Here is a 23,208-nt window from a genome sequence, read left to right as displayed (position 1 = left end):
TCCATGTCCACGATGTCGTCCTTCTACTGTAATTTTTGATGTAAAGATCTTGTACTTTCTTATATAATTGTGACCTTCAATAGTAACCGCTTTTATATCAAATCCTCGATTAAGTGAAATAGCAACTTTGCATCTCTATGATCGGGTTCAGCCTTTTGCATTAATAATGTTTAGGCACCTCAACGTTTGCAGACTTTTCTTGATTTTAAATATATGAATTTTATCCTTCACCGGCATTGCAGAAATTGGTGGATTTATATTCTGAGATACTGCGAATATAATTTCTTCCTCTTCCTACGAATTATTTGCAATTTTTTTTTCCAAATGAAATGCAGACCTTTTTTTTCAGATTTATTACAAGTACATTCAGTTTTCGAATATTATTTAAGGTATCCGACCTCGTTCGGGTACCATTTTTTTAAAAATGGTTTTTATTTTAACTATAAACATATTAATTTGAAGATAAGCATATTAATGAGTGAAAACAATTTAAAACGTAATGCTAAGTAATTTTAATTTTGAAAAATAATGAAAAAAAAGGATAATTTTTGCTTAAATTTTGCCTTTACGGCAACAACCACGGTGAACAATGTATATATAAATATGCAGTTTTTTTAATTTGTATTTATATTTACACTTGTTTTGTATGCAATGAAGCAAAATAATTAAGAAATATTCATATATTCTTGAGATATGTCAAAATGTATAGTATTTACTGTATATTCTCCTATTATTGCATCCAAAATCTAAAAATAAAAAGTAACAATTCAACTTCTAATTAATATTTCTAAAATCTTTTGCTTCAGAGCATGCATCAGATTATATGAAACATGTATAGAAAGTATCATTAAATTTTATCCATAAAATTTTGAGTTATGGCTGTTACCATTGGCAATATTTACAGAAAAAACATTTTTCAGAAAACAAGTTTAAACTTTTCATAAAACAATTTCTTAGTGAAAGAAGCGTCCCTGATAATTAAAATTCCCCTAACTTAACACCTTGTTTTCTTTCTTCCCACACTTTGAACCTTTTCTTTCGAACAAAGCATAATTTTTTCTTTGGGTTTTTGTAAAACTTGTGGAATGCCACCAAAAGTCATGACTTTGCACTTTATAAAGTTTTCGAATTCCCTGCTCAGTGTAAAATTCAGGGCACATACCTAACCTTGAAAATGCTTCAAGCAAACCTATAAATCCATCATTAAATAACATTAAATAACCCAAGACTTACATTTGCTCCAAACATTAATATTTGCAAGTTTATGGATGTTTCTTTCGGAACAATTTGCAATAAAATGCCATTAAAACGTTCCTTGATATTTTGAGTTTTGCCATGTAGACACTTTTTAATAACTCTTGTTTATGTAGTCAACTCCATATATGTAGGCTTAATTAAATTCAAAACATATATTGATATATCAGAGGTTTTTGCCTAATTTTTTTCTTTCTGATTTTTTTCCTGATTTCTGCAATCACACATTCATAGTTGCACCAATTCAGTGATTACTGAGGAGGGCATTGGCTTCGAAGAAGAGCTGCAATGGAATAAGCAGTTAGTACAACCTGCTGCATCTCAATTAAGTTTCAAACATGACTTCTAATTGCAATCCCTAATTCTGCAGTTTATCAATAAAAGAATCAGTCAGTTTACCTTTTCCTTTCAATTCAGGAGCGGAGTTTTTTACTTTTCGTAGTCCACTACCAACCCTTTTCTGTACATGTTCAATGCATTCCACTTTCTTGACCGAATCTTTACCATATATATCTTTCACAATTAAAAACACCTTAGAATCCCCATCCTCGAAATACTCCGTGTGCTTCAGCTTTCGTAATGTAATAGATGATTCAAACAGGGAATAAGCACCAACTGCATCCATACCCGGAGTTGCTTCTTTATAATTTGCAAAACAATTATATTACGCTTTACATATGTCGTGCTGAAGATTGCATGCCATTCTGTTTATTTTGTTGCAAATGATGTAAAAATGTGACATAGCTTTCAAATCAAGCACTTTGTCAACGCTAATCAACAAAGCAGCAAACAATACATTCAACGTCGAATACCCTCTGCGCCAAACTAAATAAGAAATTAAGGGAAAAAACTAACACCAGATTCTTAAAATGTATTACAAAATATCTAAACTTAGTACGCAGATGTATAATTTACAAAATATTGATGATAAATAAAGTTTCTAAATAGGTATATCTATTTAAACGCTCACTTCCGGCCCAGAATATTGGAACTTCCGGTTTATTCAGTTACAGAAAAATGCTTATAACTTCAGTTCTAATTAACCTATCAACAAGCAAAAACTTGTATTTGATAGCTTCTTTAAGATAATGTAATAAAGTAAAAATCGAAATTTTGACCGAAAATCGTCTTTTGTACGAGGTCGGATACCTTGAGGAAATACAAGCAGTTGAAAGAAGAAGTTGTTTACGGATTGATTTCAGTCTGAATGCTACAGCTTTCATGAAATTACGTAACTGCGAATCTAGGTATTTCAGAATATTTACAAATACAAGCGAAGAGGTATGATTTTGCAACCAAAGCTCAAGCCAAATTAAAATCGCCCTACCAATGCAGTTATGTTCAATGCCAAAAGCGAGAGTTAGAAAAGTAATAAAGCAAAACCAAGGACAAAAATTATCCCCCAAAGCCTTAAAAACTAGTCTTGGATTCTCTGTGATTATTCTTTGCGATAAGGCTGGCGATGTATGATAAGGAATTTTATTCAGACAATAAAAATAGATAAAAAATGGCGACAATTAAGAATTTTATCGATAATCCTGAGTACGAGAATGTCTGGCAGTACTTTCTTGGCAATGGAAAATGCTAAAATTGAAAGCAACAAAATTTAGGAGTTAACTATGATAACAGAATTCTAAAGAAATAAGCTAACTGATGTTTTACGTTGAATAGCGAAGAGTTGTTACTTGAATAAATAATTGCAATATATTATCTGTATATTTAGTGCTAAATATATATCTTTATACAACGTTTCAAGGTTACCGTGAAAGTGAAAAATTAATTATAACTCTCAAGTTAATTAAACTCCTAATGGTCTTTTAACTTCAAGGAAATAGGTAAGAATAATATCTTTTAATTGAAAGTAATTAAAATTTGAATATTTCCTGCTTTGATGACGCAAATTTGAATATTTCTTTAGCAATTGTGACAAATTTATGCAAACTTTCGTTTTTTATTTCTAGCTCTAATTTTTTTCCACTAGATGGACTCATTAAAATAGTTATAAAGTGGCTAGCCTCTTTATAACTGCTTTCCTCTGAAAAATATGCGAACAGCTATTCGCTCACGCTTTTAGACGATTTTCATCGAATTTACATCTTATTTGACCTAAAAGTTTTGGGTTTTAAATGTTCTATTTGAGAACCCTTATTTTTCACTGTGTTCCTACGCCGTAATTTCCAAGACAATAACGCCTTTTATAGTATCCGAAGAGCTGTTTTATCCCATTCCTCTTGAACAGCTTTTCGAAGTCCAAGGAGGATTGTACGTAGACGTTCGGACAATCTGCTTTTTAAAAGCCCAAAAGCGCAAAAATCCATGGGTGATGCATCAGGAGATTTAATTGGAATATGAGTGAAGAGTATGGCGTTAATACTCGTTTCTCGTTCTATTTTTTCCAAGAAATTAACAGTGGAATTTGAAGTGTGGCTGATTGCTTAATCTTAATGCAATTCTACTGATTGATGTGGGCAAACAGAAGGTATTTCCTATTTAAAAATTCGGTATAAAATATGTTTTTGATAATATGGGGAGTTGACCTTCTTTGATGATAATTAATGGATCTCGTTTTACTGTAGAAATTTAAGCACCCCAAGATTCGTCCACTGTAACAACGTTTTTCCATTTTTGTCCGAATAAATGTTTCTGATAGAGAATTCTACAGCGCGTTCTTTGTTCGGAGATATGTCGTAGAGAAAGATGGTCCACAATATGTTTTTTTTTCACCTTTTCAAGATTTAAATCGGCTTTAATTCCCTTGTTTATAGGTCCGCCTGAGCATTTTAATGATTTTGCAACTGTCCGCTAACTTGGCTGATTTTGTTTATTAAAGAACTTACCTTTGCAACATTCGAAACATTCCGTTTCCTTTTAGATATGTATTTAGAACAATTTTTCCACTTAAAGGCAAACTTTTATTTTTCCATTCTTGTTAACAGTATTGCCTGTCTTCGCTTTAGATATCGAAACACTATGCCTTTCACAGCAGATTTTAAGAACTAGATATGAATAATTTTCTTTGAAAAAAGCACAAGCATAGCCTCCTCTTCATCTTTCATTTGAAAGCGCCATTTTGTATGAAAACAGAACTGTGAGGCAACGGACGATAATATACACTTTCAAAAATATAATTGCAGTTAAAAAAGTAATTTCTAAGCAGATAATTTGTTTCTATAGCAAAGCAAAATCGTCTGAGAAATGTGCGAACAGCACTTCCAGCACCCTTTCCGGTTAACCGAGCGAGATAAGATTGCAAATATAGTTATTCGGAGGCATGCGCTCGAGATTATGTGAATGGCAACACAGGAACGGTTACGGTTATGGTTACAGAAACTCGAAAATGTCAAATAGCAACGCCAACATTTTCCGGTCGCAAAATGTTCAGCGCACGCGAAAACCTTACGCAGCGTTGGGACGGTACCGATATGTCCAAAAACGGACGTGTTATGCATACTTAAAAAAAGTCCTGCAAACAGACCAACGAAACACGATCAGGGTGAACACGGAAAATTTGCATATAACAGAAGCAAGATACCAATCACAGAACGCCGATCGCCAGATATTCAGCGTTCGAAACCCGATAAAATGCCAGAAGGTTATGTGAAGTCATCAATCGGGAACTCACATATGACGACGAAATGACTCTTCCTGGAAATGTTCGTGATAAAAATGTATTACAAAAATAGAATGAACGCTGCGGAAGCCTTGCGTGTGTCATTTCCAACTACGTGGCCCATGTATTCTTTAAGCTCTGCGTGATTTAGGGCACAAATTCGAAGATGGGGGCTGCAATCGGGATAAACCGCGCTCCGGACGGCCAATAGTTTCTGAGGACGTTGTTACGGAAGTGCATCACACAGTGACTGCAGGACACAAGGAAATCACAAGAGGCACAGCGCGTGTGTTGAATATTCCGAAGACAACAGTACTCAATCTATTGCGCTCTATTTCCCACATGTTCCCAACCGGTACCAGTGCGTCCAGAGGTTGCAGCCGGGCGACCCACAACTACGTCTGGACTTCGCAAATGAATTTCTAATACGATATGATGCTGATAACGACTGGACACTTTGCATGGACGGACGAGGCGAATTTGAAATTAAATGGCAATAAACACGAAGAATTGTGTGCAGTGGGCAGAGACGAATCCTTAGGCTGTGGCACCAGTACCATTATTTGACGCCAAAGTGATTACGTGGTGCGGCACTACAGCCACACCTTGTTCTTGGCCCGTTCTTCTTTGAGGAAACGACACCAACGGGGGCTGTGTAACGTACTCTGTAACAGGCTCTCGCTATGCAGCATTGCTGCAAAATTGTGTATTACCGGAATTACGTAGGCGGAATGCACTCAGGAACGTCGTCTGGATGCAAGATGTGCACCTCCACATATAGCGAAGTCTGCTAAAAGGGTCCTGGAACAGCATTTTGGTGATCCCATCATCTCACGCCATTATCCTTTTCCTCGGCCTCCGCGATGCCCCGATCTGACGCCTATGGATTTCTGGTTTTGGGGATATCTCAAATCCAGAGTTTACCTGCGCAATCTTCAAACTTTGTCGTATTTAAAGGATACTATACGGCGTGAGATCGAAAATATCCCTCTTGCCATGTTGCGTTCAGCGGTATTGTCCACCGTCTCTCGTATGCAACGCATACTTGCATGTGATGGCACCCATGTGGAAAATGTTTGATCTAAATAAAGGTATTGTTTTGCCCGATTTGTGTTGTCATCAGTGATCGGTGTCTTGTCTCTGTCATATGCAAATTTTTTGCATGCGTCCAGATCGTGCTTCTTTGGCCTTTTTCAGAACTCGTTTTTTGTGTATGCATAAAACGTCCGTTTTTGAACATATCGGTACCGTTTCAACACTATTTAGGATTTTCGCATGCGTTGAACATTTTGCGACCGGAAAGTGTTGACGTTGCCATCCAACATAATCGAGTTTCTATAACTATAACCGTAACCGTGAGCGCCACTGTGTTGCTATTCATTTGTATATTTTTGTATATATATTAACTAGTATAAATATTACTGTATTCATGCGACAGTATTTAACATTGCGTAACATGAAGCCGTTTCGCATAGTGTTAAACTAGAATCTTACTTTAAAATTAACTGCATTTATTACTTTCTGTAGCACTGTATTATGAACCATCTGTTTATATATATATATGTATACAATGTATCTAATGTCTGAGAATCTAGTGATTATTATGTGCCTAATAATTATGGATACGTATATTAGTATATATATTAGTCTACCCATGCAACCACATACAGCATCATGTAACGTAAAAATAACAGCACCAATTACTTGCCCTAGCACAGTATTAAGAAACTAATGTATAAATATGTATATATATTATGCACCTAATGTATATGTACCCAATGACAATTTTGCACCTAATAATTGCGTATAAATGTTACTGAACCCATTCAATCGAATATAACTTCACATAACATGGCACTGTGTCGCATAGTGTCAATCTACGGTCTTATTTTTAAAATACTATACAATTAATTGCATCAATTACCCTCAAAGGCACTCTACAATCTACCATCTACTCATGTATATAAATGCACCATGTACCTATTGTTTATGAATCGAATGCCATAAGTATTGTAAATAGGTAGTACAGTATAGCATTGTAAATAGGAAGCGGTACCCATGCACACGAATATATTTCTTCGTAACGTGACACAGTAAGGCAAAATATCAACCTAGTGTCCTATTATGAAATTAATAAGCCCCCATTCATTGTTTTATGGATCTAGAGTTTATGTAAGTATATGAAGTAAGTACCAAATGTTTATGTCACCAATGAATATTATGTTCCAAATATAAGCATATATACGCTTTTGTCTATATGTAAGTGTGTCTGTATATCTCTGTTTATATGTAATTGTATCCATGTATCTACTAGTATCAGATAACGTGTCACTGTATAGCTTAATATACATCTATTACGCACTGAATAATCATGTACCTATTGTGTACCCAAAATGTCTGCATATATGTATATGAATTTATGTTCTGTATATATGATAATGTAACTACGCATCTGCACATTTTATCCTGTAACACAGCACCGTACCGCAAAAATCAAACTAGGAATCCATTCTAAAATTAATTACACTAATTATCTGTTCAGCATTGGATTAAGTTCCTATTGTTAATTTATGTTAAAGTAGCTCGTACCTAACGATTGGGTACCCACTGATTATTATGTACCTAATACACGTATAATAATATCTTTGTACCTAGGTTTGTACCTAGGGAACAGCACAAATAATCCAGTAGCAAGACACTGTACACACAGTACTAATCCAGGGTCTCACTTTTAATTCACTGTACTAATTACTTATTCTAGAATAACATTGTGCACCTAATGTTTCAGTATGTACATGTCTTGTGTATCTAATGATAGTGCTTGAAAGGATCATAGTCTCCCAACATATAAGTACACACGTTATATAGTATATATGCTACCGTATTCGTGCTTTTGCATATACCTTGTAACATGGTAATGTATTATTCTAGTGTCCAACATTAATTAGCTTTAATACTGTATTAAGTACCAAATTTGTATGTGTGTTTATGTATGTTTATGTCTTTATGCACAATGACTACGTATGGTTATCTATATAAAGGTGGACGTAGTGCTATATCGATTAACCGTATTGGTAGAGAGGTGGTGCCCACGTCCTCCGTCGCATATGTCCGAATAACTATATTTGGAATCTCATCTCAATCGGTTAACCGTAACGGACGCTAGACGTGCAGATTTTAGCAAAGTTTCTTCATGACCGCCATGTATATTTATATAACTCTTGTAGGTAGCTAGTATATCTAAAATTGTATCATATAATGATACAAATTATTATATATAAAGTAAAACTAACCTCAAATACTATAATTACAAGGAACCCACGTAGAGGTTACCTGTTTTACAGAACACTGATTTTCAACGCTGATGGAGATAACTAGATTACCATCGTGCAGTTTAGAATGCAGGTAGGAAGGCAGCTGTGGGCTGGATTCAATAGCTACAGGATATTGATGGAGAACTCGTTGTTCCCAGCTGTCTTGCTCCATTTCGCCGCAGACCGCTTCACAAAATAGTTTCATTTGCCTCCGGAAGTCACTGACTTCAGGAATTTTAAGTTCTGTAGATTCTCGTAGACCTGTAGAGAGAGAAAAATATACTAGGCTATGTATATATTTTGATAAAGTATGATTATATGAAGTTTCGATAATTATAGGCAGAAAGATATTTCATCTTGTTAGTTGGCCTTTCCAAGTTTTTTGCAAATTAAATCCGTATAATTGCATACAAAATCTTTTCTTCGCTTCTATCAGCAAAAAAAAAAAAAAAAAAAAAAGTATTGATTGATTTCTGAAAGACATGATTTCAGATATAAATTTATTAGTGAACATTTATTACAACCTCTTCAAAGTACTGCAGTGCAGTATTTTATTGCAAGTATATGTACATACAAAATTCGATGGTTAAAAGCGCTAACATTTTGCTACAGTGTCAGGAATATAGACTCTATAACAAACAAACAAACAAAAAATAGACGCACAAAGAAGGAATTATCCGATTGCTTTGAAATTTCGTATGCATAAATGTTTTGACCAAATATGCAAATGATTAAAATTTGGAGTCTAATGAATGAATAGTGCGATCTCCAGCGCATTGGAGCTACGCATCCAGCAGATGTATATAAGGAGCTGTTCTTGAACTATTGTTAAAGATTTCTGTTACATTGTGATGTAGGATACCATTCACCGACTGAAAGAATGCCTCACCGCAGGATTCGAGCTCATTACGAGCAACTGTCAGAGTTTGAAAGAGGTCGTATCATTGGATTGAAAGAGGCAGGCTGGGCAAATCGGAGAATTGCTCGTTATATGAATCGAAGCGATGCGGCAATTAGAAGATGTTGACAAGAATGGGTGGACATTGGCAGATTTCAGCGTCATGATGGTAGCGTTCGACCTTGGGCCACAACAGAATAGAAAGGACAGAGTAATTGTCAGATCAGTGTCACAGCGCCTGATTCATAGCTATCAACCATCAGACGTGCAACCTGCCTGCACATGAGTGTCCACCATGACCATTCACAGATGGCTGATAGAGCGAAATCTGCGCTCGTACCGACCATTACGCCACCTGCCACTCACGTCTGCACACTGTCGAGCCAAATTACAGTGTTGCTTGGCTCGATCAGATTGGAATGATTATGACTAGGGACGTATAGTCTTTAGCGACGAATCCCGCTTCCAACTGTGTCGTGACGGTCATTTGAGACGTTCAGAGCAGCGTGCCGATCCTGCTTTCACTATTACATGCCACACAGGCCCTCAACCAGGAGTTATGGTCTGGGATGCCATTTCCCTTGATAGCCAAACCCCTTTGGTCGTCGTTAGAGGCACATTTACAGCTCAGCGATATGTCGACGACATTCTGTAACCTGGTTTGCTACCGTTCATTTTGCAGTCTTATTTTCAGCAAGATAATGCCAGACCACATACGGCACGTGTTGATATGAACTGTCGTACAGCTTGAAACATTTCCTTGGTCAGCCAGATCGCCAGCTCTCTCTCCCATCGAGTATGTCTGGGATATGATGGGAAGGCGACAGCATCTACCAGGGAATGGTGATGACCTAGCCCTACAATTGGAGCAAATTTGGCAAGAAATACCTTTATCAGTCAATTCCACGCTGTGTGGCAGCTTGCATCCAGACTACAAGGGAGTCAACACCTTACTAAGTTCGTTGCTCAAATCATTCAATAATTGTTTTGAAATTTTGATAATTTTTTATTCTGTAATCTAATTTAATTGTACATAATCTTTCTATCCTCCTGTAATTTCTGTAATTTAATTGTACATAATCTTTCTATCCTCCAAATTTTTGTCTCCATCGGACAACTCCTTCTTGGTGTGTCGATTGTTTTGTCATAGAGTGTACATGCATACATACATGACTCTTCGTCATTTAATAATAGTGACCAATGGACTGAAAACCCGAAATAGGAATTCAAATCATGGAAATAGACTAAAGACAAAACGTGTTAATGGTTGGGAAAAATTCGCAAATCAATATACGCATTGTGTAGGAGCAGTATCATGTTGCAAAATTCATGTCCTTAATTATAAATAACCTAATATCTTCAGAGTAGGATTTATTGTTTAAATAAAATATTTTATTCTTGAAAATTACGTTTCACTACTATTATATAAAAGCATTAAAATTAATTTTAATTTACATTATTCTGTTTCTGGGAAGAAATTAAAAAAAATGCTTTGAAATTATAAACTACATTGAAACCTATCTAAGGTATTTTAAGACAGTGCTATTTATGGCGAATGTATTCACCATAAATAGCACCGTCAGAAGGTAAGCAGTTCCCAGGATTTATTGTTCCATTTTCTCTTTGTCACCTCTCTTATTTTCCATTAAGTTTATGTTATTTAAATAATGCATTCAAATAATAAATAGAATTTAAAGTAGAAAATAAAGTAGAACTTTATAATTTTAGTGTTCAAATATAGACATAAATTTATTTAACAAGCATGATTATGTGTAAAAATGCGTAAAATTTTAATTTTTTGGATATATAATTATTAAATGTAAAGGAAACGTGTCTGTTGATTTCTAGGTACTTGCATGTTGCTTTCAGTCTTTTTTAGTCACACTATTTTAACCTCATTTTAAATGTTTTTTTGCCGAAAGCTCTTTGTTGGACGTGAGGATCATCAATCTGAGGTTGGACTGTCCCTTTCTTTCCGCCGAGACTTTAGGGAGAATTTCCCACCTATTGAAAGTGCCTTTTCTGGATTCCAACATGGTCATTATGCTATAACGTTTCTTCTTCTCGACCAAGGTCAACCAGCGTTGTGACGTAGATGTCCTGCTTCAAAGCAAATTTTCTCATCCCGTTCCAAAGCTGCCACATAAGTGTATGTGAGCAAAGTGACATCATTGAGCAGACGGATAAAATACATCACTACCTGGAGCGTCGGAACGAAAGGATTTGACATTGAAAGAGCATAATTTTGTTTGCATATTCATCGTGGTTTCTAGATGGTATGCCAATACTTTTCACCCAGTTAACAAACTAGCCCCTCAAAGAGACAATCTGAAAAGCATCCCAACTTCAATTTGTTAAGACTAGGCGCTATCATGGTCAAGTGATAGTTTTATGTATACTTTTATCATTCCAAATCTGAGCATACGACGAGAAGTGTTGTCAATGGGTTAATATCACAAGTTTATGACAAATTTTGAACGAACATAGCTTATTTTATTAACATAAAACATTTCTCAATAAATACGACAGAAATATTTTATTGCCATATTTGAGCAAAAGAATGCATTCTATAATTAACTTATAGCTATTATGCATGAATGTTAATATTTGCGCAGCACTGTACTTCGCGTATAGTTATGCCAGCTGTGTAAACTTCTTGGAAGTCTGATGTGATAATTCCTTAACTTCTTGTCAAACACTACAGTAGCTTTTATCAGGCTTTATTTATTTTATCCATTTCCTCGAATTTAACGTAAAGTATATACTAGTCTAGTATTGTTCATTTCCAAAATAAAAGAGGTATTGTTCATTTCCAAAATAAAATAGGTTCATACTATATCCCAAGCGTTAAGATTAAATTTTTGTTATGGAAGAAAGAAGGAAAAAATATGTAAACACCGGATTGCATTTACCTGGACCAATAACAGATCTTAATCGCGAGTTGATTATCTTTTCCTGCTTGTCTCCTTTTTTCTCAACCAGCCGGAGGAAAGCTTGGAAAGGTCGCACGTCGCAAAGTCTGCGCTCTTCATCCACAAGTTCTTCTCTCTCCGCAGTGGTAAGATTTATGCACTGGAAGACGTAGCATTCGCTGTCTTTAAGAAGACTGAATAATGGACAATGCTGAGCTGTTTCCCAGACATCCTAATTTCAGAAGCATAAAATATTAATATATATACCTATTTCTGGAAATATTCTTACCAATGCAATAGAATATAAAAGCGTATTACAAGAGTGTAATTAACTATTTGACATTCTGTTTTGTGCACTAGATGAACACAATATTATCCAACTTTCTGACTTAACCGATAAGTCGGGATAAATGCTAAAGTCGTTTAGCATTTCTGACATCTTAGACCGTTTGTATTAACAGAATGATCTGTTTAAAACAGGTTAGAAAAGTACAGAGATTTTTATGGAAATGGAAAGCGTCAGGAAAATCAAATTTACTAACTATAACGAACTTTTGGAAGATTTTTGCAAAAATGAATCTGTAGTTTGCAGCCCACCAACACTCGACACTATCGGATTTGTTTCTTTTAACTACTTTAAGCTTCGTGTTCGTAGATACGAAATTTAAAAGAATCGTTTTGTTTGCTCAAGGTATATGAAACTCTAAAAGGGAAACATATATACCTTCTACTGCTCAGCATGTTGGATTACAAACCATAAATTCATTATGCTAATTAATGTCTAAGGGTATCTAATTGCGTAATTAACTACTTCTGCTCTGTCTCTGCTAAACTCTGACTGTGGAAAAAATAACACATAGAATGTAAAACTCAACTTTACTTCTACACCATTAACTTAACATTAATTAATCCGATACAAAATTAAAATCTTCTTTACACAGTAACTTGTTAGAATTTACAATAAGTTAACTGCTTACATTTCTAGTAAATCTACGAGAAGCTACAAGCTAATTGGGTTGAAGAGACAAAGCTCAACTAATTTAAAACATTTACCAACTAGACTAGACTAGACCCCAGAGTTCTAATCATCGACTTTCTTTGTAAAAGCAAGCAGCAGCGTCAGAAACATCTAAATCACTAGTATGAATCATGTTGTTACGGTGATACCTTTCGTCTACATAACATTTTGGTCTGAACGAATAGATGCCGAAATAAAGAGTGAAGAAAAGAATCAACATAAGATTTACTATTAGTCAACTTAAATGAAATGTCACATTACTTTTACCAAAATCATCCATAAAAGTCTTTATTTAATGAATTTATTTTTTAGACTTTCCCCATCCATTAAAAATCTCTTCTTTAGATTATAATTTACATTAATAACCGGTTTAAAACAATTCTTTATCTAATTTCATTTTCTGTTTCCAGACGCTTGCTTGGATTGTTGCTTTTACTTGCCTGGATTATTTCCGTTATTATTCTTTCGTTCTTCATTATTACAGATTTCGTCACGGAAATTTACTACAAAGTTCTTGAAAATTCATAAATCTCTATTTTGGTTTATGGTTTTTGACTTTTATTTAGTTTAAACTGAAGAAAGGTATAATCAGGGACGGATGGGGTTGTGGAAAATTTATGTCCCTGAGGCGATGGTGGCCATACGTTCGCATTGTTACCTGATACTGATTGCTTTAAAACGGTGATATTAATCATAATTGAAGGATTCATGCATTAAAAGACAGTAAGCTCATTGGAAAAAAGATTTACTAACACAAAAAATATACAAATTCGAAAGATAAATTAATGGTACACGTGTTAAACTCGTCATATCTAATGGATTTAATTCTATCCGAAATCATAAAAGTGGTAAATTTTCATGTCCCCCTCACTCAGAAAATTTCATAACAATGCCAGCAACTTTATGCAAGTCAGGTTCGGAAGTTCGATCTTCATATGAGCGTCCCGCTGCATCTTGATGATCGTTGTATGATTGTTGTAAAGTATTTGAACGTCCACTGTCCCCTTAAAAGCGATCGACTGAGGGAAGCTGTACTTTAGTACTCTGCAGTGAAGCTATCTTTACCGTTATAACCTGAAGGCTGTGTTGCTGATTGTTTCAGAGTGTTTATCTCTGTTTTTCGACGGCTGCAAGCGTGGCTTTGGAACTGTCCTGTGTAATACTGGCGAATAAATTGTGTTTTGATTCTTCATCAAGTGTTATTATCAATTACTCCAAATCCACGAACTCGTAGAACACGACAAGGGAACTCTTTTTGTCTTGACGAACAGAGGCCAGCTTGTAAAAATGTGTCGGTACCTTTACTCAAGCTGGCCCCGCTGGTATTGAATTGCTGAAAATGCTTCTGTTGAAATAACGTATACGCCAATTATGGTTGATTTTCTGCACTCAGAGCAAGTTACATATTCAAGCTCGACATTTCAGATGATGATCTGGTAAGGATATCGATTTTCAGAGAAGAGTTCCTTTGGTTCATTAGTTTTATCGCCTAACTGCTAATTTTGTGCATTTCGCTGACATTCAATCTTAACATAACAAATGCGCTTGTAGCTACCTTTAAAACAGTGAAAAACCAATAAGTTAGTATCCGTAAATTAGCTTGTGGCTAACCATAAGTATTTGAAAATTTAAGTAGATATATGTAGTTTTTATTTGGCAGTAGTACCTCATTTTTTAACTATTTATTTTCTGTCTCTTCTTTGCAAAAAATTCATTCTAACGGAATAAAATCCAGTACTTCATTCGCTAATTATCGACAACCATCAAAGTTAGAGAAAACTTAAAGTTGGTAAGATATATTTATTGTCACATACACAGGAATTTAATCTGGTTTTCATGAAATGCGTATGTAACGTTTACTCGACATTTAATAAGGAAAATTACTTACTTGTTCCCCATACCTTTCCCCGGTGGATACAAAATTACTTAAGTAAAGGAAAAAAAATAATCATATTCTAAATCTTGTTCAATAATTTAAACTAACTACGCATTTGAAATTGTTAAGAGTTTACTCTTACATCTTCTTTTATTATTTTAGTAATTTACTATATAGATGAAAAAATTTTAAATATGCATTTTATTGTATGCTGTAATACCTCAAAGTTACGTGATAGTGCAACTTAAAGAAAAGGGCAGACATTGGGTTTCTCAGTCAGTCCTTAGCCCTCTTTAAATTAAATAAGAATAAGCGCTAAAATTTTTTTGTTTAAAGGAAAATTATATCATAAGGAATTAAGATTTCATAAACCTATCAATGCAAAATATTATTCAAATAAATCTGTTAAATAAGAGAGGAGCTATTTCAATGTCGATGGCTTCATGAAATTGGAGAAACTCTCGTTTGACGACTCAATATACGAGGGCATTTCGAAAAGTAAAGATACACCGTACGCCAGAGAAAAAGAAAAGTTTTGGTGAGCAAGTTGGCAACATAGGTGTTAACCTTGAACCGTTAGCTTTCTCCTCGCGGTCTTTCGGCATTTCAACGTTGATTCTGGTTGGAGTAAGTCGTATTTAAAATGGCTGCGCCGATTCAGAATCCCGCAAATTCTAAGTGCGCTCCGTCATACGTTTTCTTCATGCAAGAGGTCAGCGACCAGGGGATATTCACAAAGAAATTGTTTCTGTTTATGGGAACATTATGAATCGACAAAATGTAACGAAATGGTGTCGTCATTTCTCTGAAGGTAGGACCGATGTTCATGACGAACAAAGAACAGGTCGGCCATCTGTGATCTCTAATGCCTTTCTTCAGAGAACAGAGGAAGCAATTCGTGCGTCAATTGCATCAGATCATACCGGAAGTGTCAATGACAACTCTTTATGAAGTTGTGACTGTCAAGTTAGGGTACAGGAAATTGTGTGCGCGCTGGGTTCCAACAGGCGGCAACCTTCTATGACTGTGGGATACAAAAGCTTGTGCACCGAATTAAACAATAACGAGGGTGATTATGTCGAAAAATAATAAATAATCCAGTTAATAAGATGTAACTGACGTTTACTAAATAAATGTTTTTTTTTAAGGAATGCGAGCCATTGTATCTTTACTTTTCGAAATGCCTTCGTATATACCTAGTTATAAAGCGGGAGGAAATAAAGAAAATCAAACTGCGTTATTCGTTTTTCCTGTATCACAGAATAAAGCAATGACTTTTTTTAATTTACAAACGTTGAACATTATCTGTGAACCTAGTGTCAAGTTAAATATAGTTTTTGAACAGATCTGTGGAGTTTCAGAGCACCCAGCTTAAAATATACTGCTTTGTTGCTTACTATTTCTTTAAAGTTAGTTCTAATTAAGAGGCAGATTAATGTTTTGTTTATCAGTATTTTCTGAATTACTGATAATTTCTAACGCAAATTACAAACATAGCTGTATCAAATAACGAAAATAAAGAATTGCGTAACTTAGGATTCACACAAATCGAGGTAGCATTACGTTGGAGTGTTACAAGTACTAATATTTTACAAAACACATATTTTCTAATAAGAAGGGTACTCACATATAAACACTAATTTTCGTGCTCGGTTCTTAAAATGAATTCAACGCAGTCATTACTTAATGGACAAGCACATTCATGTTTAAACTTGTCATTAGAAGTGCTTGCTTCTCTTTGCAGCGTCCGTGTTATTTCTAATCAACTTGCCATAGTAGGGAATATACAACAGTATTGCTCATCGAATCACCATTAGATCTTTGACTAACTAAGGTCCTTAATTTGAGGTTTAAATTTCAGTGTAAGTCCAAACTGAATGCCATTGAAATTTCGTCTCATCGGTTCATGTAAAGAAGTCTTACGAGGGAAGAAATTCAAGTCTAACCTTTCAATAAATAGGGTTTAGCTGATAAATTCTTTTATATACTGTTATGTTCCTTGTATTTTAGATTTTAAGAGCTTAATTTAAATGAAACTCGGAGACATTTGGAGGCTAAAAAACAATTTCGTTGAGAATTTTAAAATTAATTTTTGAAAAATATACTGAGAAGAGATATAGAAAAATGAGAGAGAGGATCTTGAGTTCCTCTCCTTTACTTTTTGATATGGATTGAGATACTGGCCTCTAAGATCCTATGATCTTTTAAACCTTTATACTGATGTCCTACTTTAGCTATATGATATCCTATAACTATACCATGGTCTCGTCTTTATGATGACGAGACCCTGACTACTATTCCATGGTCTCGTCTTTATGATTTCTATCCTTTAGACTTTTTGCGATCTTTAAGATCCAGCAGCGTTGATACCGCAATTACTACTTTAGAATAAATGACATAGAGTTTGACCTTTTTTGGTAGCATAAACTAGTATCTGTCTCCTAACAAACTCGGAGAGAATTATCGCTATGTCTCAAGTAACAACAGAGTCTTGAAAACATTTAAAACAGTCTTTTTTATTAAAATAGAACTTGAATATAAACGCACTTTGTATACTTGACAATATCAATCATCACTCGTGGCAATGTAACGTAAAGTAACAGTCAAATTCAAATTTAAAACTAAGCTGAGTAATCAAATACTACCCAGTCGATCTTAAATTCTAAGTAGGCTCAGAATTTCTCAAAGGAGTAGTATTCAAATATCGGTAACAATAACTCAAAGCTGAATAATTTCGATCTTACCAAAGCTGGTGAATCCAAGTAACATGGGCTCGATAAGCAAAAACACGATTTTGTCTTACAAGCCAAAACCGTCGACTTTAAATACTCTCTCATTTACATTTCTGGTGAGGAAAGAGAAAAGGATAAATGATAGTAAAAGCGGAAATCATAATTAACTGGTTAATTCAAATAATAATAACCTTACATACTTTAAGACCTAGGATCTTTATGACTTTTATAAATAATGCTTTTCTTATGTAAAATACTATGTGATATCCATTAAAATCCTGTGATATTTAAGAACTTTATTATTACTCTCATTTACACTACTGTCCTACTAAGAGTATGGGGCATCCTTTAAAATCTTTTGGCTTTTAAGATATTTGTTACTACTGTCCTACTTTAGACTAAAATATATCCTTTAAGAATACTGCCTTTTAAGATCCTATGATCTTTCCGACTTTTACTACTACCTGTCCTTTTGGACTACATGACATCATTTAAAAGTACTGTCCTTTAATATTCTGTAATCCTTTAGGAGACAAAAGAGTTTACAACTGGAATGCTAAAAGTAAAATGAAGATGCTTCGGCAGACTCACCTCTTTGATTTCGTGCAAAGTCGCTTCCCGATGCACATCCAAGTTCAACAAGTAACCGTTTGGCAGAAGGATGTCGATGAAAACATTGACATCCTCACTAGGATTCAAATCCCACACCTCGGGGACAAGACTTGTGGGAGCCATGCTCACGTAAGGAGAGATCTCCATTCATCGAGAAGAAAAAGCATTTGCAGATCTGTTCGATTAAAGAATTATTCATTATATCATATATCGAATCATATTCGTTGAAATGAATGTTTTGAAATATGACTTAATGAAATTATCACAAATAAGAGATAAAGTTAATAAACTAAAAATTAGGAAGTGTTATTAACTTTACGCTTGTAGTGTTTCTAAATTGCAAAATGCTTGCAATCGCTGCGTATTTTTGCAGCTGTATGTTGACATGAAAGTTTATCTACATTAAATCGAAATACTGTGTACGCTTGGAATTGTAGATGATAACCTATCAGAGCAGATAAAAAATATGAGGAATTTTTCATCACAAAAATGTTAATCGGAAACACATTAAAAAAGGATATCAGCACTTGAGGTTACCTGCAATACGACAAAGTGTTTAAAGTAAAAAGTATGCCTGATGCCAGAGATGATAAAATTTAAGCATTACATTAATGCAAACACCGATATTCTTCAACGCTTTCTAATCAAACTACTGACTCAATATTTAAAGCTTTACGTATACTTCATTTATATCTTTTGAAATATAGGTATAAATGCAATTACTTAAATGCTGATGTGGGGTCAGCAGGAACACATAAGAAATAGGGTAATTAATTAAGGCAGAGTCTGCGAAAACTATCTGATTAGGGATGTCTTCTTAAGACTCTTTCTACGGAAAACTGGTTCATGTTTACATTACGTATGGTAAAAAGCCAGGAACATACCCAAGCAGATAGAGTATTCATCGGGATTTGAGACTGAGCTGAACTACCAGTGCTCTAGACCACTGATGGGCCTATAGCCAAGGAGGAAACTGAAATTTGGAATGGTTTGATTTATATGATTATAGCAAAATACTCAAGGACTATCTTCCTATGTAGAGAAATGCCTTCGTGGAGGACATTTTACGGGAAACTGCTGCGTATCCACCTTACATTATGAGGAAAGCCATGAAAACGGCCATGTAGCCAGCCCGTTCGTCTTAAATCGAACCCACGGTCGAACTACCAGCATTGATCTATTTTATCGCTCGGTCGACACTTGGAATGATATTTGTACATAAAAATACAATAAGTTTTGAGGTTTCCAGAAGTGGACATTTTATTGCGTTGTAGATAGCAAGAATCAGGTGTTATATAATTAGCAGTAAAATGTTCGTGAATAACATTAGAATCCTCCTTTACGTGGAAACCACCAGAATGCCTTCTTAAATCGATGCTCATTGTTATAAAAGAAGGGTACACGCGCACGCTTTTTGTAGCAGTATTCCGTAATTTTGAACTGAAATTATAGTGTTATGGTGATGTTTAATAGTAGAGTATAAAATGTGAACACTTTCAAGAATAAGTTCCTGACGGTTTCGATTTTTAAATTGCCATGTATTGTCCCATCCCATAAACTAAGGAGCATTGGATACTTCTCCAAATTGGATACTTCTCCAAAACTCTTTATTTTGTAGGACTTTCATTTTATACAGATTTGTTTTTGAAAATTGTGCCCATAAGGAAAAGGCGTACAGTAACATTGAACGGATTACTGTTTATTATTAGTTTATTGTGAAGAGAGAGAGACAAGATTACAAATAAATGCTTCAAAATATGTCTTAACGTTTAGTGTATCAGCAACCCCTGCTATAGAATTTAATAGAATTATACTATATCAGTTAAATTAATAATGCCAAAACACAAATTTAAATAAAGTGCAGGGTGATACAAAAGTCAGCAATTTAACCCGATTCCCCTTTTTATGGTCTGTTAATCTGAAATAGTCATTTCAAGGTCATCCAGTACACATTATCGACTCATGTAGTTATCACCGTACGACATTTACCTTCTCCACTTGATTTGAGGCTACAATTCAAATGAGCTTTGATTTGCATGCTTTAGTGAATCGAAACACGCTAAAGGAAATGAAGTGGCGGGGGAGGGGAGGAAAATTATGGGACTTGACCTATTTTTCCGCAGCTATTGCTTCTATGTGTACGTGTGAAATCAGGCAGTGGAAAATATCCTCGAAATTCCTATTATAAATTAGCGGACAAGACGGGGGGTGGAATAGTTTCTTACGAACGTTGCCACAAACAGAGCCCAAAGTGTAAATTTATTACACTATCCGAAGTATAAAACATGGGAAATCAGTTATAGCCCCACCATTATTGGAAGAAGGAATCTTCCGACTGATTGGCAATCAGAAGATTTTTACCCTGCTGTACCAGGAGAATATGCACAGGAAATTTAGATATTTTTGTATTTTCCCTTAAAAGCGACTAAGGCTAGAGAAAAGGGACCCAGTCGGCTAAATCTAAGTAATTGTGACAAGTTATGCAGCACATTTGGGTTCGTATGACCCTTTATAACACTAGGTCCTTTGGAACTGGAAATGCAAGTTGTCTTCGATTGATGATAGGTCGATGTACAATGACTTGCTTTCCCGAGGCCGAAAATGTAAAAATTCGCTAATTTAAGTTTACCGTCAGCATACAAATAAATGAGCCCATTGTCGTTTTACAACGAAGAGTCTCCGTTTAAACGTCGCTGCGGTCTACTGAGTGAGTGATGCGATCTTTGCCAATATTGTTATTGATGTTTTTCATTATGTGCTTGTTGCGATAAATATAGGTATATGAAAAACAGTATCTCAAAATGATGCGATTCAGGTAACTCGAATTTTGGGAAAAGTATGATACTGAACAAGATATTCAAAATATTGGAACTTCGTAAAAAAGTTTCAGAACAATGAGTTTTTAAAAAATTCCAACTGAATTAGAAGGACCCAACGAGTGTAATACTATGAAACAAACTGGCTAAGAAGTGGCTGTATCTAGACATCACTATAAAGGACGCAAAATTAGTGGTTCGCAAGAGCAAAGAACTCACTACTGACAATAACAATTTCCAAAATGAGCTAGAGTTGGATCATTCGATCGGAACTAATTCAAAGACTCTATTCACTTTACTGAGCGAATGTACCTTGATTCAGGAAAACGGAGTGATAGCTTTTTTATAATTCACAGAAAGTTCTTGTTAAAAGTGTGCCAGGATTAGAGGCGAGATAATCGTTCACGTACTTTACCAAACCAGCAAAATCTTGATTTTCTAAAAGAAGAGCGGAAATATTTTAGATTTCACCCACCTAGCACTTACTGGAAGAACATTTGTGAGAAGCGTGTCAGGAATGTTCGATTTTCCTTTTAGGCAAGAAAAAAAAAATGGTTTCTCTTTCATGTTAAAAGTGAGTTACATTTTTACCATTTCCCAATTTTTTTAATTTTTCTTGAATTTTAGAATTTTAGTGCTAGTTTTTTGTAGAAATAATTTTTATGAAATTCCAAAACAAAAGTTTAAAGAAATCAGTTCAGGGAGCAAGCGTTTGATTTTGAGTCGATTCTTCCGATTCCACTGCTCGTGTGATTTTTTTTTTTTTTTTCGCCTCCGCTCTAACCTCATTAAACGCTCTTGATTCACTCCTTCGTTCCCGACGTTTTTCATAAAATTATTGTTAGCGAGCGGTAAAACAGAATTGATTCAATTCACTGAGTGAACTTATTCGATCCTATGAAAGTGTTTTTGTCCATCTCTAAAATGAAGTAATCGAAGAAGAAGAAAGGAATAACGAAAAGATGAAAAAGGAGGAATATGGAAAAGATGAAGAGGAGGAAGCATTATTTAAAACATTTTATAAATTAAATCAAGGACTCGAGTTACTGAAAATGTGGACCGAAACACTGGTCGTGTTTCCAAAGTTGAAAAGCCAATTTAAAAAGCAGTAGGATGTTATCGCGGAATATCTGAAGGAATAAAAAAATATTTACGAATTTTTTATTAAAGAAACCACTACTGCCAGTCGCAAAGAATGTTCAAATGAACAATAATAACGCAATTCTTATTTTAAATTAAAGACATTGTTCACATTTTGGGGGCTTTTGTTCATTTTAACTAATTAAAAGAACAATATGTGTTAACATTATAAAATATGTATGTATGCAATGCATATGTATTCAAGTAATTTGTTTATAAATGTTATGTAATTTTTTACATTCTTAAACTCATTTTACATTAAATAATAGCATAATTTATGAAAATATTATGAAAAATATCAAGAATGAAATAAGTCCTCGGCCCACCAACCAGGATAGTGATTAGCGACGCTGACTGCCGTACCGAAGAGCTCGGTTTCGAATCCCGGAGAAGGCATGCAAGTGTCTGTGCGGCATGGGGCGTTCTAAATATACGGCGAACTGAAAGTCCTCTTTAGTGGCTGGTAGTGGGAGAACCTCAGATCCGTCCCTCCCGGGGTGCTCTCCATTAAAACTGGGCAACATAGTACTGTCACCTGCGTGGTGTCCAAGGCTGTTGCTAACGGCAGGCGCAATGCCTATCTTGCCACGATACATTTCGTAGGCTTGCTCTGATTGCAGAAATATGATCTAATGCTACTGTAGATCAAGTGGGACAAGTCACAACATGAGTATTAGATTTATGTCTAAACCGATTTACGATATAGCCATTGGACAGGAACAAATCATTGTAAATTAAATACTACTAGTACAGGATGTTTCCGAAACATTATTCAGAAATGCTCATGGAGACTTAAAACACGATGACACACAATATTCATATAGGAACATATGATCGGATGAGCAATCCTAACTCGCAAGAGGGTGCTGATCATTGGAAGGATGTCTGGCCAGGATGAAGCTGCAGAGAGCGTTTTGTTCTATGAACGAGTGTAATTATAAATCGCTGCTCGAGTACGGGATGATGCAATGGCCGAGTTGGGCCCATTGCATGAATATTATCGATCTCTAAAAAATCTTTAAAAAA

General features: G+C 35.0%; 1 protein-coding gene across 4 annotated transcripts in view; it reads right to left on the bottom strand.

Moving 5' to 3' along the window:
• Pi3K92E (phosphatidylinositol 3-kinase 92E) overlaps positions 1–23,208 on the bottom strand; it is a 122,091-nt gene that overhangs the window by 54,774 nt on the left and 44,109 nt on the right. For 3 of the 4 annotated variants that reach the window (XM_085825519.1, XM_085825521.1, XM_085825520.1), the window contains exons 2-4: positions 18,206–18,401; positions 11,989–12,220; positions 8,198–8,439 (exon numbers count right to left, since the gene is read on the bottom strand). In XM_085825519.1, the coding sequence (XP_085681645.1) occupies positions 8,198–8,439; positions 11,989–12,220; positions 18,206–18,373 (642 nt within the window). In that variant the 5' untranslated portion in view covers positions 18,374–18,401. Of the gene's footprint in view, positions 1–8,197; positions 8,440–11,988; positions 12,221–18,205; positions 18,402–23,208 lie in introns of those variants that run through there. The other variant, XM_085825522.1, reaches the window with a different exon arrangement.

Source organism: Stegodyphus dumicola, chromosome 10 (assembly GCF_044657685.1).
Source record: "Stegodyphus dumicola isolate Sdum_Otavi_A_Nest chromosome 10, ASM4465768v1".
In the NCBI taxonomy this organism is placed as follows: domain Eukaryota; kingdom Metazoa; phylum Arthropoda; class Arachnida; order Araneae; family Eresidae; genus Stegodyphus; species Stegodyphus dumicola.
Note: the sequence above shows the minus strand (reverse complement) of the source record. Positions and strands in the feature narration are given on the sequence as shown.